Raw genomic sequence first — 19,147 nt, 5'->3', positions numbered from 1 at the left:
CTTCACCACTCTTTAAATCAGGTACATGATTTATTTATCAGCTTCAATTTTCTTCCATGATTTGGGTACACATTTACTACCACAATTGTGCCTACTCATGTAGAAAGCCCCTAGCAGTTTGGTTCTGCTTATTTTGTTTGTGTCTAGATTGCATCAGAGGGCAGACGGGAGGCTGTTTTGAGTGGTATTTTGGTGTGGAAATGGAACATTTGGAAACAGTCATTAAAACAGAAAATTAATTAAAATTTTTGTCATGCCTGATATGGCCAGGTGAGTTTTAATAAGGTTGTTCATCATCACAAGCAGATTTTCTTAGTTGCATTCACTTGAAAATATTTAGAAGTAGCCTAATCACTGTAAAAATTAACTTTAGGCCTTTATTTCCCATTCTTTCCCTGTTTCCGTGTTGCTTGGAGCACCTGATTAAAAATATTGCACTTAGTTTCCGTTTTACGTTAATGATATTTGTGTAAGTAGATACACTGACTTTCATTGGTCTACTCTTTTGTTTCAGTGGTTTAATAAGAAACTATGAAAGAGATGTTGCGTAAGTTTGAGACAAGTGCTCCAGGAAGCTGAGAAGCTGTTGAAGGAACAGAGTGCAAACAAGGATTTTAAGAATATTCTAATAACCTGACATGCAGAAATTTCACAGTTGTGTCTCTGTCACCCAGACTAAAAGGAGTTTGTATGGCCAAGTGGAGGAAAGAATCAGGCTGACAGACAAAATTAAGTTTGAGTTATGAGAAACGCTTGCCTGTGGGTTTTCCCGCTAAACAGACTTTTCTTTTTTTACAGTCTATGGATTTCTGCAGTGTACTGTACTTTCTCGAGGAATTGCCAAAACTTATGTACAAGTAACCTGGTAAGTTTTCAAAAACTGCACCTAATCTTTTGAAACACAGATGGTTTTTATCACTTTATACTACATATCAGCTCTTCCAAAATGATTTTAAAGAATGTATTCTAGTAAAAGCAGAGTTTGAGAGCCAATGTTTGACATTTGAATTTTTGGAAACTGATAAAGAAGAAATCCTACTGATTAGATTGAATGAAATTACTATGAATGCTAAAGACCCTGGAAGGTGGGGGAGATAAACATTTTTTCTTTATTTATTCACTTTATTAAGTAGCTTCTGTCTAATGCAGGACTTTTTTTTATAAACCTAGGAAAACTGTAAATTCACAAGAAATGGTCTGGGAATCTGTGGCTTGCACAACTATACTGAATTGGTTGCAGCTTAATTTTCAAGTTAACTGGCTTAAATTGTAGGTGTTTCTATAAATATTAAAATTAGTGGTCAGATCCTTAGTCTTATGCTTTCTTAATGTTCCTTTGAATAGTGGTGTGGAATTCAATACATTTCCTTCTACAAATGCAGAACAAAGATTAGCAAAACCTCTCAAATCCAAACAATTATTCTGCTTTCAGGAATTGCCTCCTTGCTTCTATTTACCTGAAATGTTGATGTGATTTAGAGGACCATGTATCTTTGCTTTGTAAAAAAGACATTTTGTGCCTTGGTGCTAACTAACTGTGGAAACCTGCTGCAGAGGACTATCACTATCATCTGCTCCATTTTATTTCATACATTTCCTGACAGTTCCTTTAAAACTAGTTCTAACTCTTGCATCAGTGAAAGAGTTAATTATCTTCCCTGATGGAAGCCTATCGTGCAATGATAACTTTAATGAGGATCCTTTGATTTAAGCTTAAATTAATTCAGAATAAGAAGTAAGTTGCTCTTCCTTTCAGCTTTGAAAGACAGGAAAATCACGTTCATGTTCAGTGAATGTATTGTGTAAGGCATTCAGATGAGGAAAATGTAATTTTAGAGTCTGAGAGATGTAAATCTTATTTTACTCCTCCAGTCTACTTGTTGTGTTCAAATTTGCTTTGTGAAACTTTGATTCTCACTATTGTCACAATGTGTCTAGTTTTGCAGAAAATTTCTTTCTGACAGTTGTTTTACTAAGGCTGGCCCTACCCGTTTTCAGGTCAAAACTTAAGAGCTAAGCTTCTCTAAGGTTGTTGCATACATCCTCAAATCATTTACATTTCACAGACAGTGATTGGTTTTGCACACTTTGAATTGCATAAAAAACCCAGGCACAGTAGCTGGAGAGCACTTTTGGCAGGAGAGGAAGGATGGTGGAGGTCACCATATGGCTGGGTAAAACCCTTCAACAGGCGGCCAGACAAAAGGCATTTAGCTTGAAGGAAGGTCTTTCTGCTCACAGAGGTCAAAGCCACTTGGCCCAACATATTTGTGAAGCATTTGTTATTGACTCAGTGAACCAGAATCAGGAGATAAGAGCCAAACTCCTACCTGAGATAATTTAATTAACACCAACCGATTCTTCCAGTGTCTCTGATGGTACTCTGACATTAGTCTGAGTGAGAAGCTACTGGTGTGTCAACAATAAATTTCTCCAGGTGAGGAAACATTGGTCAAAGAAAATTTGTTTTACAAGGAACCAATGCTTTATTACATCTTAATCAAAGAATTTTGGGGAAATATTCTGGCTCTTTTTAAAAATGTCTGTATTTCTCTTACAGGAAGGAGAACTTGGAATTACTAACCTTTGTTATGTTAGTGACATCACTGGAGCAGTGAGTAATGATTCACTTTGTTGTTTAAAGGCATTTTATATTACTGCTGTTTGAGTATAACGGGTACAATGATCATATTGTCAAAGTAAATGTGCACAGTTGCTTGTCTAGCAAAAGTCTCTAGGTTGTGTGGTTAGACTTGGCTCGCATTCCTAGAGACATGGCTATCTTTTTTGTTTAAAGAAAATGTGTAAAGGGTATGGATCTCTAATGTGAGTCATGTTCACATTTGTGATCTACAAAGTTCATAGTCTCTCATTTTTGAGACAAGAAGTCAAAATGAGTGTTACCTGCAAAATGCATATCAGTAAGACTGTCTTATTAATTTTCCATTGTACAGTTAAGTATTTTGCTTTCTCAATGATTCAATGGTAGAAAACTTATAATTACGATTATTGAACATTTATAGTTTCTAGGACTTCAAATGGTTGTCTCTATCATGAGAAAACTTCAGCTTAACATGAGCTTTCCATAGGAGCATTCTTGGAGGACTTCAGCTGATGTTTTCTTAGTTCAGATTTCAAATGCAATTCAAGCTGGTGGTTACACATATTCCTTGAAGAGTGCTGGAGAACTCAGTCATCAATATTTTCTGCAGAGACTGGTGGGAAGCAGCCTCTCAGCACCTGATATCTAGTGAGGCTGGGTCATTTATGATGCTGGGACCATAAAAGTCTGGGTTGTCATGACAATACATAGCAAGGTTGACTCTCCTGTTTAGATTACAATTATCTTTGCTCAGTGTTATCAAATCTTAATTTGTTTTTTCATGTGGCTTTGCAATACTCAATATCAGAGTCTTCTGCTTCTAAAGTTGTTCCAGCTTCCCTTTTAAGAGAAAAACCTTCATGATCATTAAGAAGTGGGACGGTAGAAACAAGAAAGGTCCAACATAAAAACTGAACTATATAATATTTATTACATCTTTGAAAACTCAGGGTTTTAAAGCTGGTGGCTTGCCTATTGGAGGGGGGGGAGCACTCGTGTTGAACAGCTTTCCACTGTGCTTGGCTGTGCTGCATACTGCATATCTGTTACTTCTCCACAGAGAACAGATGCTAAAATAAAGCTGGGATGGTTGGAGCACTGGCCACACACATCATAGCTGGCTGAATAAACTCATTCCCAGAGCAATACTGAATGTGGACTGTCTTGGCCAGGGCTCCTTCTGCCCCTGGAGCTGCATATCAGCCCTTTCCCAAGGCCTATGTAAAGCTGAGCACCCTCCTGAAGTGATAGTCACAGTCTACTCAAGTGTCCTGCTATCCTTTAAGTGCTCTCAATACAAGCGACAGTGTCACAGTCTTTACCAGAGCTGAACAGGCAATTGAACATCTCCAGTTTTTCATAAACCAATCTCTAAGAATGATTTCTTTTTCCTTTTCACTGTATTTGGTTTTACATTGAGAAGGGCACTATACAACATAATTCTCTTACTGTAAGATCTGAGTACCTATAATGTTTGGTATATTTAATATATTTTTTACAGAGTCTAAGTGCTATAAATATCTATTTTATTGCTAAAGAACCAGATCATAAAGGAGATAAGTGACTTGGTCACGCAGAATGTTGTACTACAGCTGAAAATTGAACCAATGTCCTTACCATTAGAGCTGAAGTATCTCTTCTCTTAAAAAATGTACTTTCAAAGTCATTTTTAAAGCCACTCTCTGTCTTTGCAGTGCATACAGGGATGTCAGTTTTGGAATGAAACGGTGCAAATCAATTGTCCATTGAAATGTGTGAGTATTGCCTTAGCCTTAGCTCTATAGCACTTGTCTCCAGTCCATCAGATGGCTTATCCAATGACAGACATTTGAAATCTACTCAGTAGTGTTTCTATGAAAAGATGTAATGTCCATATCTTTTCTCAGTTTGTTTTATAAATTTATTTATAAATTCTGTTTTGGGAAGCTACTAATTCTTGCTATGCAAGTTGCCTGTAATATCAGAAGTTTTCATTATGTTTGACAAAATGCGTGGGCATTCATTAAGCTCAACCGCTCAACCACTCAGATTTTCAAACAGTGAGAAAGAACAAGTGCTTTTCAGGATTTTACTCTACTAGGGACTGTCTCAGAGTTGCATGTAGATGTAAATGAAGCACATGGTCTTTATTAGATTGATTTCTTGATTTTACTAAAATAGATGGATGAGAACTAGCACTGCTCTGGGACAACTGCCTTGATAATTTTTAAAATGCTCTTTTTCTTCTGGACCTCTGGAACACCTAAATCTCATTCATCCTTAGCATCGTTATAGTGTTGACTTTCTGTTTTTTCAAGTGTGTGTTTTTCGTCTTTCATTATTTGCCAAAGGTTTTGTAGTGTACTTTCACTGCAAGAAACTTCTTATTAATAGGCATTATCTGTTTGAAATACTCTGTGATTATATTTATACTAATCCCATATTTTATTAATTTGTTTCTCGGCAGAATGAGACATACACCAAAGCGTGTGAGGTAAGTTAAATGCTATCAGAGCAGTAAAAAAAAAATAAAAAAATAAATCACAATTTCAGTGATTACTGTGTCCACATAGTGCTAAGAAAAAAAAATGTAGACACACAAACTTGTCAATTCAGGTCTAATTTTTTTATACTTCTGAAGATGAGTTAAGTACCTGAATCCTTTCTTTTCAGCATGGTGGCTAAGGTCATGTTTGTGTTAAACACTGCTCTATGGCAAAGAGCATTGCTGTAATGAAAGCACACTAATCTCAGACCTATTTAAACTATGTTCTAGGCTCTCACCAGAGTCTTGTTCATCCAGTTTTTCATTAATGACATCAAAGACTATCCAGAGAGAATGCTTGTTAAGGTTGGTCTAATACTAGCTTGGTAAGAAGTGGAAACAAGGAGTGAGAGCTAGAAGACAAAAGATAAGTGGGTCAACAAAGTGCTTTTAAAGAGACAATGCCTTTCTGGGGCCCTTTTATCCTGAACACAGAGTGTAAGATGGGATAGGATAAGGATGAGATGATAAGGATGAAGGTTGTTCTCAGCTGGGGGCAACACACTTCAAGCAGGTGATGGAGGAGTTGGAGAGAGTCCTGAGTAGAATACAAACCCATTGACAACCTGGAAATTTGATTGAAAGGATCATTTTTATTTTTTTAAATACTTTTTAATCTATCAAATTCTTACTATAAGAAAGTTTTACTAATGCACTAAACAGTGGTTTTTGAATTTAGGAACTGTCCAAGAAGTAACCAAGTTACTTTGGTAAAAACACAAGATTAGTGCGGGGGTTTTGTTGCTTTTGGTTTTGAGGTTTGGTTTGTTTGTTTGTTTGTTTGTTTTGTTTTGTTTTGTTTTTTTGTTGTTGGGGGTTTTTTTGTTTTTGTTTTTTTTTTTTGTTTTTTTTTTGTTTTGGTTTGGTTTTTTTGGGTTTTTTTTGCTTATCTGGTTATGCAATATGCCACTTAAATTCACTGTCACTGCAAGGGCTTTTTTTTGGGATTATCTTTCCACTGGATTGGTTGACTGACTTCACTACCCACCTGGTCAGGTGTGCATCATGTCACTGCACAAAGAGGATCAGGTCATTGCAGTCTCCAGAGCAAAGGAGTGGGAGTAAGAGTAAGACTTTTCTTTTGACATTAGCTCAGTTCTGTTGTGTGACTACACCTTGGGACTGAAATCTGGTAGTATTTCTCCTTTCACCTGGGAGCAGGGGAATGCCACTGAATTTGGTGGGAATATTCACAAGAAAGGACAGCATACTCTGGCTCATACAAGGGCATTTCTGATGGATGGAGAATATATGAAGATTTATTGTTTTCAGGTAGAACACATGACAAATTTTCCTCTAAATTTGTAAGGCTAGGAACTTTTGCAATCCTCAAGCAAAAATTTGGTTTATGATTCAGGTTCAGACAAAAATCAGAAGAAGAAAGAATAACACAACAAAAAACAAATGCTCAGAAATGTCTGTGTTAAATGAAGCAGAAGGAACTATGAATCAGTATGTAATCTGGGGACACTATCCTCTAAAACTAAACAAATATTGGCTGTAAATCAAAGCTCCAGTGTAGAGCTGATAACTGATATCTGCTAATACCCAGTTCTTTGCCCACTAACAGTCATGATGACTCACTTGGAAGTATTTCATTTCTCTGAATATGAAAACATTGGATAAAATTTTTTAAGTGCTTGCACTCAGCATTGAATGTCTACATGTGAGATACTGTATATAGGAGGATACTGCTAGGCAAGTTTTCAAATCTGTCTCAGCTGCAACTGTGTTGTCTGGAATAATATGTCTTATCAGTTTCCAGAGGGTGCCAGAAGTGTGTATCCACAAATCATAGGAAGAGCAGTTAAAAAAATTTCCTCACTTACCATAATGAATTGCTTCTTAGTGATCTAAAGGTTAATTATCACTTGAAAGGTGGCTGCTGTATGAAGGAAACGTCAAGATTTTATAGGCCAAGTGAACTTGAAGAATAAAATTAGCCCAAATGAAACACCTGTCTAGCAAAGGTCAAACCACCACTTCTCAAAAGTTTTCGATTTTCAGGAGACTCTAGAATGTCATTTTAAAGCTACTGAAACCCACCTGGAACATGTTTCAACCTGTTCTCTACCTATAATGCATGGTAATACTATATCTATGTTTCCTACCTAAACTGAAAAGTCAGGAATTTTCTGTTCTTAGGACATGAATGTGGAGCTCACTGCCCTGGGATATTTGTTATGTTTGTAGCTTGTAGACACAACTGTACCAGAAGGAGTAACTACTGAAAAGGAAGTGTGAATTAGGCGTGACTGCTCTTACAAATTGCTGATTTCAGACTGTTTTGAAAATTCACTGGAAGTACATCTGTAAGAATGCGCCTCATTCATAAGGAATACTTGAAGTGGGAAAGGGTGAAATCCAACATGTGGAATACATCACTAACAAGTCAAAAACCTTGGTTAAACTCCATAGTTATCTCTGAAGTCTATTTCCAACTTTAATATAGCTCCATATTCGTGCTTTCCACAAAGGGACAATGTGTAAGTAGGTAACCCTTAATTCAGTGCCCAGTGAATTGACAAAAAGGCTCTCAGTAAAATCACTAGAGTGAGTTTATGATACTGATATCTTTCAAAATGAATATGATTATTTTCACAGGGTTTATGTATATGCAAAATGTCCACAGAATTTGTATGTATTTAAAACGTGTCTGTATGGTTCTGGAAGGAATTTTGCCTCTACACAAAGCTAACCAGTGACTTCTGTACCCTACACAGACAGTTTCCTGTAAGTTTGGCTGTAGCCGTGCAGAGGATGCATATGGAGCTGAAGCACAAAGTAAGTCTGAATAGAGTCCTGTGTCTAATTGACAGTGATAAATTAATTTTTAAGATTATAGTCTTGTTCTATGATCTGGATTTCTTTAAAAAATAGGAATGACTTGAGTATTTTCATTAATCATTACCACTCATTATCACTCATTACCAATATTACCACTCTTCTTTTTTTCTTTAACAGATACACTGAAGTTTATCTTAGAGTAAAACTTCTTTCCCTCCCTTTCATGGACATGAGATTTTTGAATCCAGTCTCAACTCTTTAAGATGATACCTTGGGCTGATGTAGGGCTAATGAAATAATTCCCTTGAAAATCTCTTCAGAGGCCTCCTACACCTTCTCTAGGTTTCTATTCAGTAAAATTTTACTAAGCACCTGTAACTGAAAGTGCATTTATAAAAGTGCAGAGTTGTAGTCACATTTGTTCATATTGAACTTGGCCCATTTCAGGCTTACTTATCAAACTGTCTTTGAAATGTTATGGGATTTATTCAGCAACATTTTCAATATATTCTTTTGTGTGTTTTTATTGGCTTCACCACTTTCAGGTGTATGGGGTAATAGGCTTTTACCTTTGAGACACAGAGATTGCCTTGAAAGATTTTTTCCTTACAGTTGCATTTTATTTTCCCCTCAGACTACTTGAACAAGCCTAGAGCACCATTTGCATCTGCCATTGGAAGCCATAGTGTCACATTAGGGTGGAAGCCAGCTAATATCTCTGGGGTGAAATATATTATCCAGTGGAAGTACAATCAGCTCCCTGGAGACTGGAGGTACACAGAGGTAAAGGACACTTCCTTTTACTTTGCAAGGAAATAGGCTTTTTTCTGTCCTTTTTTAAAAAAATATTGTTAGGTACATAAAAGAGGTTAGCAAAATCATGAGTAGCATGGAGAAGCTGAGGAGTGGTCGATTATTGCCCATTTCCTTCAACATAGGAACTAGGGAATTTGACATAAACTAGCAGGTAGCAGGTTCAAAACTATCAAATGAAGGTATCTCCTCACAGAATGTGTAGCTAAAATGTTCAGCTGATTCATAGCCTACCTGGATGTTAAATTACTATAAACTCCTTAATATTAAAATTGCTAAAATTACTAAATAGGGTTGGAAAAGTGACTGGAAAAATTAAGGACAAAAATATTGAGTTCTACTAAATGTAAACATTCCCATAGTTTCGTGTTGAGCCACACTTATGAAATGCCAAGACTGAGAGTATTCAAGAGAAATACGGCTGTTTGCTTTCTTTCTTTTTTTTTAAATGCCTTTCCCTAGGGAAATTTATTTGGTTCTTGTCAAAACACAATACTTGGCTAGAAAGAGCTTTTTGCTGACTCATTACAGTTATTCTCATACTATGTTCTTTTGCGTCAACTATACACTTGTTATCTTGCCATCATCTCTATTGGACCAATTTACAGAATATGACAAGTTGCTGCTGCAAATCAAAGGTAAAGGTAATTGGCTAAGCAGGAAGTTCTTCTGAATGAATCATTCATGAAATAATAGGGAACAATTACTTCAGACAATAAATATTTCAGTGTAGCTAGGAGCCTTTGGATCTTACAACTGTAGTGTATGCATCAGCAGTTTAAAATACATGGCTCATAATAAGTTATTATTTTAGTTTTTTTTTTAGCTACCTTCTTAAAATTTACTATTATATTGCATCCATCCTTCCCTCCATCCGCTCATTATTTAGGTTTGGTCACATGTTCTAAGGAAAAGAGAAAAAGTTCTGAAAAGATGGAAAATTAAAGTTTATGAGGAAAATAATTCCCAGAATTTCCTCTTATTTAAACTTTGGATGCTGAACTTTTTTATCCTGAAATATGTACGTTGTTGTATGAGACCTCTTTTGCCCTGATACCATCCTACATATTAGCTGCAGATGGAGGAAGGCAAAAAACCCACTTGTGTCTGTGCATTAATCTAGGTAATATCTGAAACTTCATATACAGTCAAAGACCTTCAAGCCTACACAGAATATATGTTTCGAGTAGTTTGGATCATTACGTCTCAGCTGCAGCTCCATTCTCCATCTAGTCCCAGCTACCGGACACATGCTTTTGGAGGTAATGAATTGTGCTGTTAATTACATCTTTCAGGACTTTAACAGAAACATTTAGGTTTCATTGCTGTTTCTTTTACAGAAAACATTGATGTCTAATCTTCAAAATGATGTGTGTGTTGTCTGTTGGGTAGCTGCAGAAGACCAAACTAAAATATCACAGGTTCTTTTTTTTGAAGTAGGGCTCCTTCCTCCTTTTGGTTTTAAAAGCAAGCACAGAAAATTACATGGTCAAAATTGTGAGGACACACTGGACACTTCTGTGTATAATTATGCATGCTAAATTCTTGACTGAAACACACACCTGTTTTCCTGGACATTAAAAAAGTTAACTGTTGTTGAAATTTTATGCTGTCCCTAATAATGTTTATTGGTGTATAAATGGATTAAGAGGTATGAAACCTAAAAATGTACTTAAAAAAAGAAAAACCATTAATGTCTTTAACACCATACCAGAGTCAGATATTTCTGTCTCTTGCAGCTCCTGCAACAGCTCCTGTCATTAAAGATATTCAAAGTTCAAGTCCAAACACTGTTGAAGTTAGTTGGTCTCCACCACTTTTCCCAAATGGATTGATTATTGGATACAACTTGCTCCTGACCAGTGCAAATCATGAATTGTTGAGAGCCTCAAGGGGCCATAGCTTTCAGTTCTACTCCACCTTCCCAAACACCACTTACAGGTACAAAAATAAAAGATAAATGACGTGGCCAAGTGTGCTGTCACACTTCTTACTCCCATAGCCCAGAGTATGCCTTAATACCACTTCTGCACAATTATGCTATTTACTTATGTTCTTGCCAAAATGAGGGGTGCTTTCCTTGAGGTAACAGAGTTATTCCAGGTACGTTGGCTGCTTATGCAAAAGTCAGATGGGTAGGAAGGAAAAGCAACTTGATATAGCACCGGGAGGCTGCATTGTCTTAGCTGTTGTTTTTAATTTTTTTACGTTTGTGTGACATGTTTTTAGTATATTCAGGAAATGATATAGCAGTACTCTCTAGTCCTTTAAGAATCTGGAAAAATTCCTTTGTTTTTATTAAACATGAAAGCCTGCATTCTGATGGCACTGGTAAATACAGATCTTCCTTTGAAATGAAATTGAGTTGTTCTTCTCAGTCTGCAAATTTATTTTGACTTTAAATTTAGAATATTCTGTTGTTGTTCCGCCTTTGGGCAATTCAGATTTTGGTTGGTTTTGTTTTTATTATAAATTTCCCAGAGCATTATATTTTCTAAAAGGCAAACACTTCTGTAGCAGCTTCCCTACTCGATATAATGTTTCTCAGGCAATCTTTCAAAAGAAACCTGCAAACCAAAACCTGTCTCTTTGGTTTACCATAGGTTCAGTATTGTGGCAGTTAATGAGATTGGTGCTGGACCCCCTGCTGAAGCCAACATCACAACCGCAGCACCCAAAGGTACAAGAGTCCTTATCACTGTCTGTTCATGGGGACAAAACTCATGTTCATTGGCCTGCCGTGTACCTGGGAGAAGAGAATAATATTTAGACTGTAAACAATGTATGTCAAGGAGTTGTATACTGATGAGTCAATAACATTTCAGAGAGAGTCCTGTTCTTTAGCTGTAGACATTATTAGGCTACACACCATGGTAATGACCTGTGAAGCTGGCAGGCCCAAACAGATTTGGCCTGAGTTGCATTACAGATGAAAAACACCTCAGTGGTCTGGGGTGGCGACGAAAAAACATGATTCTGTTTTCTAGATGAGATTTTAACAGCTGACAAACAAATATATTTCTTCTAATAATATTAAATACTTAACATAAAACTCTTTTGTTGAAACTTCCCAGTTGTCTCAAGCCAAATATGTGAGATCATTTCAATTTTTGTTGTTCTTTCATGAAAGTATTTATTTTGCTATATGAACTAATTAATACTGAAAGTAATGATACTCTGTAGGTATCTCTCAAAGAACTGCAGAAAAATTAATTAATTGCCAGAGAAAGGTACACGTTGAGATAGAGCACAAGAATGAAATCAATGTTACCAAAAGAAAACAAAGCATACTCCCCTCCTCCTGAAGAAATTCAGTTGTCAAACACCTGGAAATACTTCAACTCTATGAAAACCCTTCAAACCTGTCTCTGAATCGCCAGTCTTCTGCTATTGGTTAGAGAAATTGAACTTACTTCTCTAGTGCTTTTTTTTTTTTTAATAATAGTTCAGACTCTGATATGTCCTTACTTGGTGACTCCATGGAGTTTTGCTCTAGGGTTGGCTGACCCTGAACCATAAACATTTGTGTCTTTTGTGAGAAGTCCAGGCCATGTTCATTCATTATGTCAATATGACTACCAAGCAATTAATTTAAGGTAGAAAACAAACAAACAACCCTTTCCCCCCAAAAAAACTTAATGGGGATGGGGAACCTCCCTACTTCCCCTTACTAGTCATCACATAAAATTTCAGTTGTTTCCTACTGAATTGCATGGGCACATGCCTTCTCCCTGTGCTAACATTGAACAGGAGCAACCCTTCCTCATATATTGTGTTCAGAAATGGTGTTACTGCATGAGATACTGAGCTGTGTAGATCTGAGCCCCAAGAAGAGTCAGCAAAAGAATTTGATTGCTGTTGTAGATTGCAAGAAATGTTACTTGAAAAGAGATGAGGATGTAATATTGCCCTGTTGTACTCTGCTCTGGAGGCGTCACTATCAAAATTACAGTGTGTGCATCATGTGAGAAATACATGCAGCTCAATCTATGCAGATTATCTGGGAATAAATTAAGACAGTGTTTAATGACAGTTTTGTGATACTCATATGAGGAAATGATATCTGATAGCAGACAACTGTTTACACTGGAGAAAAAAAAAGGAAAGATGGTTTGGCAATGGAAATCAGCCAAATTCATACTTGAAATAATACACCACTTTTTGAAACGAAGGTTACTACCTCATGAATCAATTTCACAGGGTGTGTGATAGATTTTCAAGGATCTGAGATTCAGAAACAAGGTAATCTGTCTTTCTCAGAGTCATGCATAGCCCAGACAGAAGGTGTGGATTTACTGCAGATGTTTTGATATAAGTTACTTGGACCTGAAGCATAAAGTCAGCTTATGTGACCAAATCTCTCCTTCTTGACTTTAAATTCTGTGACTTTATTAGAAAAAAAACCATTATTAAATTTATCAGCTTTGAAGTAGATGATATTATCCAATTGTCATCTTTATGAAAGATAAAAGCTACTTGTTTCTTGAATAAATCACTTGTCAACAGGATGAAACATATGAAATAAACATAATTGCCTTGCTCTTCCTCAGCTCTGTGGGATAATATTCTAGTTTCACTGAGGTTTTCAAAGAGGTCCAGAGGGGTTAAATATCCCACTTCTGCTGGATCCTGGTATCATATGGATGTCTTAGTGCCTTCATTTCCTTGGGAGTCAGTAGAGCTTCATTTGCTCCAGTTTACTTTTTCTCACTAGGGACTCACTATTGTTGCAGGAAATGATGGTGTGAAATTCATGTGGTGCATTCTCATCCTGTGTGAGGAGCCAGAAGGCACTGTATAATAACTCCGTACACTTTCAACACTCAAAGAGTTTAGGTTTTAGTCTGTCATTCCAGTGTAAGAATATATTCATACATGTACATATGTGTACACGTGTATGTACATGTCTATTAATGATGTATCTGAGCTAGCAACATTATTCTCTGTGCTGCAGTCATCTAAATTTTGAATTTTGCTGTTTTTTAGTTAAGGAAAAAGCATCATGGTTCTTCCTATCTAGGAAAGAGTCTTTAAGGAAGAGATACACAGAATATTTCCTTGCAGCTGCTCAGTGCCTGCCAGATGAAATTATACACCACCACATTACAGGTAAAATCTAATTGGACTCTCTCCTTTTCTGTCAAGTGTGTCTAAGACCTTGGTGTTCGCCAAGGGCAGAATGCACCTCACATAGCCTGAGCCAGTATCTAGCCTCCTTTTATAGTCAATCAAGAGAAATAGGAACTTTCAGGATATGATTAGACCTATTTGAAGTGACAGGCATTGGGAAGAGATGAATTGTTCTCCCCAGTGCAACTTTTTCTTCACTGTATTTAGGCAGCTGCTTCAGAGAGAGACTTTTACACTGTAGGTATCTAAATTGAGGTAACATGAATGCATGTTTCCCTATGATTAATGTCTATATTTTCTCAACATGAATATGGGGATGTACTTCAAACTTCAGAATAAAATAATACCTAACGCTAAAGGTACTGGCTGGTGTGTTAGCATACTAATGAGAGATTTAGTAGTCAAAGTCACCAGACAACCTTGTTATCTCAAATTCCTCACAACTCTAATGTTTCTTATCTACACTGCTCCTTGGTGACAGTGTGGAAATCTGAGTTTACCAAATTTCACAGAGGCAAAGACTCCAGAGAAAGAATGTCGCCCCTGACTAAATAGCCTTTGACAGTGCAGGGGTGGCACAGATTATGTCAAGCTTGACTGTTAAAGTGAATTGTACTTTGTGAGGTGATGCCAATTGCATCTGTTTGCCCTATAGAGGGGCAATCAGTGTCGGTTTGCATATTACATATCTCCTCTTTGTCTGATTACCTTTCTGAAGGACAATTCTCTATAATAACGTCATTTACATAGCAAATGGGAAAGTTTCCTTATTGCTTTAAAGAAGACAAGAAGCGTAGGAGAAAAACCAGTTAACTTTTCTCCTATGATGATGAGTTGCAGATTGAAAAATACATATTTTTAAGGCAAATAGAAATATTAACTGAAAAACTGAAAATTATTTCTTATATATCTGTGTGCACATATCTTTCTATTTTTAGGAATTTCTGTGAATATTTATCAGCAAGTTGTCTATTTTTCTGAGGGGAATTCCATCTGGGTGAAAGGAGTTGCAAATATGTCTGATGTATCTGACCTAACACTCTTTTATGCTGGCTGGGGTAATATTACGTCCATCTCAGTAGACTGGCTCTACCATAGAATATACTTTGTCATGAATGAAAAGGTAATGCTCTAGGGCTTACTTAATTTTTTACTAAAGTTGAACCATTACTGTGATTCATTTTACATGAGAAAATACGGTTTATATGTAGATATGTATGCACAAAATATACTTACAGAAATATATTTTTAACTTCAGTAATACCCACATATTTCATAATTTAAAAAATAAGGAAGACCTGAGTATCAGATCATATTTAAAGTAACTCCCCTATGTGGAACTCTGGCTCCTTGTCTTATTTTCCCCTTAGGACATAAGTCTTTTAGTTTTAACTGCTTTGTTTTTGAGACGGACTTCATGCCTTCCTCATACCCAGTATAGGCACTTTGTTTGTCCATTTGGTTCCCGTCTAATCTGTTTGGTACCATCTATAACGCTGCTCTCTCCTTTGAGAACACACGCAGGATCACTCTCGAGGAGAAAAGGCAACGCAGAAAGAACCGTGTTTTGCAGAATATACCACCCAAAGAGTCTTTCTGCTGTGCCTTTTGCAATCGGATATGTCTGTCTTGTATTGGCCTCATAAGTCTCCAACGTGCTTGTAACAAATGTGGATAGAGCCTTCCCAAATCTTCATTCGCGAAGTCCAGCCATGAATCTGTTTGGTTCCTGCTTGCCTCAGGAAGATGGTCAGATAACTAGTTAGTGATTATAATGCCCTTCATAATTGACAAAAGATGTTTAAGAGGGAAAGTGTTTCATACAATGATGACAGCTCTGATTACAATGGCTTCAATCTGAAGTAAAAATGGAGATGGCAATCCTGCACTTGATTTCCTACTCATAAAACATCAATTATGTTAACGGTAAGACTCTGAATGTACTTATGTAGTCTCCTGCTGTACTAAAGACTAGAAACTTGCCCTAAATGGTTAAGGGGGCAATTTTTTTTTTGTAATCCTCTTGCCATGTCTGATTTTTTGCTTACTGCTCAGGGAACAGGGAGGAGGAAAAGCAGTAGTGATAAAAAGACACAACTGAGCTGTACATGAACAGACTGATGGCAGAGAGTTCTGAATCCCAAGCTATTGTTTCCAGAATCAGAAAAGCACTTCCCTTCCCTGCCAGATCATTTCCCAAGTATAGTTTGCCTAGACCATCAAAACTGGGCTTTTCCCTCCAGCTTAGAGGTAGGAAGAGAAGATGACTGACAGAGAGCTCTTTCAGGGTAAGCTGTCATGGCTGCATTTGTGCTTGTGTACAAGTGTTATATTTGGCTGACTGACAACTCAGGAGCCCAGAAGGACCTAGGATTTTGAGAGAGCTGTTTCATTGCCTGATTCCCCCAAAGGAATCTTGGGTCAGCTTGTTTGCTCTTTAGCAAACACCCTGTGAATGCATGACCAGTTTTTCTTCTCATTTGCCAGATACATGTCTGCCATTTAGAGAACTGCACGGTAGTTGAAGACATCACTCCTCTTTATGTGACATCTCCTAGGAAGGTTATAGCTGATCCCTATAATGGGTAAGTGTCCTCCTTTGAGCACTTGATGTCAAAGGTGCTATAAAGCTCCTCTCTAAATTTCTCCACTTCATTAGTCATCTGGGTTCCTGTTTCAAGCACTTGCATTAGCTAAACACAAGTGCAATTGGTAACAAATAGCAAACTACAAAACAATTGGAACAAGAGTGGTGCCATGCAGTGTTGTTTTCTGCACTTTATTTCTTAAGGTGTTAGTAGAGGAGATAAAGCATTTCCAGCACAGAAATTTGAGTTTCAGAAATTTTGTGCTTTATGAATATGAATCTCTATGCATTTTAAATGTTCATGTTTAACACTTGAAATATTATGGAAGAATATTCTCCAATAATCTGCTATCAAAAGTCCCAGAAAGTAAAAATTTATGTGGTTACTTCTTGAAGTATATATATATTAATACTGCCAAAAGCATTTTCCTGTTGTGCACATCTCTGAGCTTTTAAATTATTTGTGTGTCACTTACAGAGTGCTTGCACTGTAGTTATTTGGGTTTATTTTGCTCCATGGCCAGTTATATTTTCTGTCTCCTGGAGGATGGCATATACAGAGCAAACCTTCCACTCTTTCCTGGCACTGCCTCCACAGCTTCACCAGTAGTGAGATCCAGTGCTCTGAGAGCCTTCATGATCAACTTCCAATCTAAGAGACTCATTTTCTTCAACAAAACAGAACATGCCTTTGTGTCAGGTTTTCTTGATGGTTCAGAATTTCGCATGCTGCGATCACACGTGCCATTTAATGACGTGGAGAGCTTTGTTTATGAGGATAACACATTTACAGTCACAGATGGCTCTGCAGTTTTTCACGAGGAGGTCTCTCCAGGAAGTTCTAGCTTCAATGAGTATACTGTGGATTGCAATTTGGTGTATCCAGAATACTTTGGCTTTGGCAACTTGATTTTCTATGGGGCATCAGCTCAGCCTTTTCCTTTACCAACTGCTCCTCGTCTTGTCATGGTGCTGTTTGGATTGGACCAAGCTGTGATCAGCTGGAGACCACCTGAACACAGTATTGGAACCAGTAAGTTCAGTTGTTTCTCCCTGAAAGTCTACTCCTTTTCTTTCTAGAAGAGTAATTTTCTGGTTTCCCTTTTCTTGATTTGGGCTTTAGTGACTTCAATTGCAGGTCCTCATAGAAGTTGTGGAATTACCTCAGTTTGAAAAATGTAAGCCATAATTTGCCAGTAAAATAGCCAAATTGTCTGTCTGAATTAATACAAGTGTATATTGGTAACTCATCTGTCCTCTCCAAGGATTTTAAGTAAGGCTTCATCTTAAGAGTGGTGTGGAGCAGCAGTAATATTGGTTGCTGATATCACACAGAACATGTATGCCAGAGATGTAACGACTTTTGATCAGTGACTGTGTTACAGTTTCTATCCTCTGTGTATGAGTCTTTGACCAGCAGAAAATTACCTGGTTGGGGAAAATTTTGGTTCTTCCAACTTCATTCTTCATGGGGGATTGAACCACTGCTCTTGGTTGGTCCCAGAGATGAAGAGTGTACATTTTTAATTTATCCCTCTCCCAATTCCCCTGATACTGGCATTTTTGAAAGGAGTCTCCAATATACAGTTTTCTCAAAGAATGTGTATCATCTGTTGCAACCTAGTATGGCCAGTCTTCGCGAGCGAAGATTTGGGAAAGGTCATTGACCCTTCGAGCCTGCGCAGTGGATTTTTTAGGTGAGACCCAGTGTGCGCTGAACTGAGCCCACCCTTTAATCCTGAGGTTCATCTGCCGGGGCAGAGCAAGCTTGGACAGTGGCAGTGAGGGTCTCAGGACGTAGGTTTGTTTAGAGTGACCTTCTCTTAGATGAATTGCCTTACAGGGCTAATGAGCTCCATCTGCCCAGGGGGCTGGGAATCGAACCTGGGTCGCAGCGGTGAGAGTGCTGCACCCTAACCACTAGACCACCAGGGGCCCCACTCTGTTGCAACCATCTCTTCTGTAATAACATGATGATTTGCTTCTCACAGGTTTATCTGCTTGGCAGAAATGGACCTATGATGTGAAAGTGTCATCTCAACACCCGTTTGAGGAGAAATGGATTGTCTCAAATGTTAGTAACACGAGGCTTACAGTGAAGGGTCTGGCCAGCTTCAAAGTGTATGAAGTGTCAGTTAGAGCTGTGTCTCCTGCTGGTGCAGGGCCATGGTCAGAGTCATTTAGAGGCACAACTTTAGAAGAAGGTGAGAATTGCTTTGTCTCATAGGAAAAATGAAGAACAAGTTTTATATGCAGATCTCCACCTGGTGAGGCCTAGACCTTGGGCAAAGACTGTAAAATAAGGGACACGGAATGGTTTGTCTTAGAAACATTAAAGAACACAAGATAAATAAATTTGCTTTTAGTCAAAGTAGTGAGATTCTTAAAATAGTATAATGATATTAAATATTATTTATGCATTTAATATTGCTACTTATCTACATTTTTCTAATGCAAATACGCTATCAAACACATTATTTGATACATTATCAAATTAACAGTATGAGACGTGTTATTCCTTTCCTCTGCTCTGTAAAGAACTTTCTACATTGAAGTGGTTTGCACACTTGGGGGTTAACGACAGTTCATGGAAAAGTGCAGCTCACTGAATGCTGAAAATCCTTGGTTTGAGCATAAATAATGAGAGGAAATGGATGTGTGTGAGATGTCTGAGATTTGTAGGTCTTTGGAATGTGGTTTGAAA

The 19,147-nt window shown here is 37.4% G+C and overlaps 1 protein-coding gene across 2 annotated transcripts in view; it reads left to right on the top strand.

The window, feature by feature from the left end:
• Nucleotides 1–591: 591 nt before the first annotated feature.
• The window catches only part of ROS1 (ROS proto-oncogene 1, receptor tyrosine kinase), a 73,143-nt gene continuing 54,587 nt past the window's right edge, over nt 592–19,147 (top strand). For both annotated transcript variants that reach the window (XM_017829179.1, XM_017829170.1), the window contains exons 1-14: nt 592–865; nt 2,561–2,614; nt 4,297–4,356; nt 5,049–5,075; nt 7,850–7,910; nt 8,548–8,696; nt 9,850–9,988; nt 10,466–10,667; nt 11,330–11,406; nt 13,713–13,835; nt 14,795–14,979; nt 16,344–16,441; nt 16,968–17,476; nt 18,435–18,647. In XM_017829179.1, the coding sequence (XP_017684668.1) occupies nt 743–865; nt 2,561–2,614; nt 4,297–4,356; nt 5,049–5,075; nt 7,850–7,910; nt 8,548–8,696; nt 9,850–9,988; nt 10,466–10,667; nt 11,330–11,406; nt 13,713–13,835; nt 14,795–14,979; nt 16,344–16,441; nt 16,968–17,476; nt 18,435–18,647 (2,020 nt within the window). In that variant the 5' untranslated portion in view covers nt 592–742. The remainder of the gene's footprint in view (nt 866–2,560; nt 2,615–4,296; nt 4,357–5,048; nt 5,076–7,849; nt 7,911–8,547; nt 8,697–9,849; nt 9,989–10,465; nt 10,668–11,329; nt 11,407–13,712; nt 13,836–14,794; nt 14,980–16,343; nt 16,442–16,967; nt 17,477–18,434; nt 18,648–19,147) is intronic.

This window comes from Lepidothrix coronata, unplaced genomic scaffold (genome assembly GCF_001604755.1).
Source record: "Lepidothrix coronata isolate B3197 unplaced genomic scaffold, Lepidothrix_coronata-1.0 Scaffold5, whole genome shotgun sequence".
In the NCBI taxonomy this organism is placed as follows: domain Eukaryota; kingdom Metazoa; phylum Chordata; class Aves; order Passeriformes; family Pipridae; genus Lepidothrix; species Lepidothrix coronata.
Note: the sequence above shows the minus strand (reverse complement) of the source record. Positions and strands in the feature narration are given on the sequence as shown.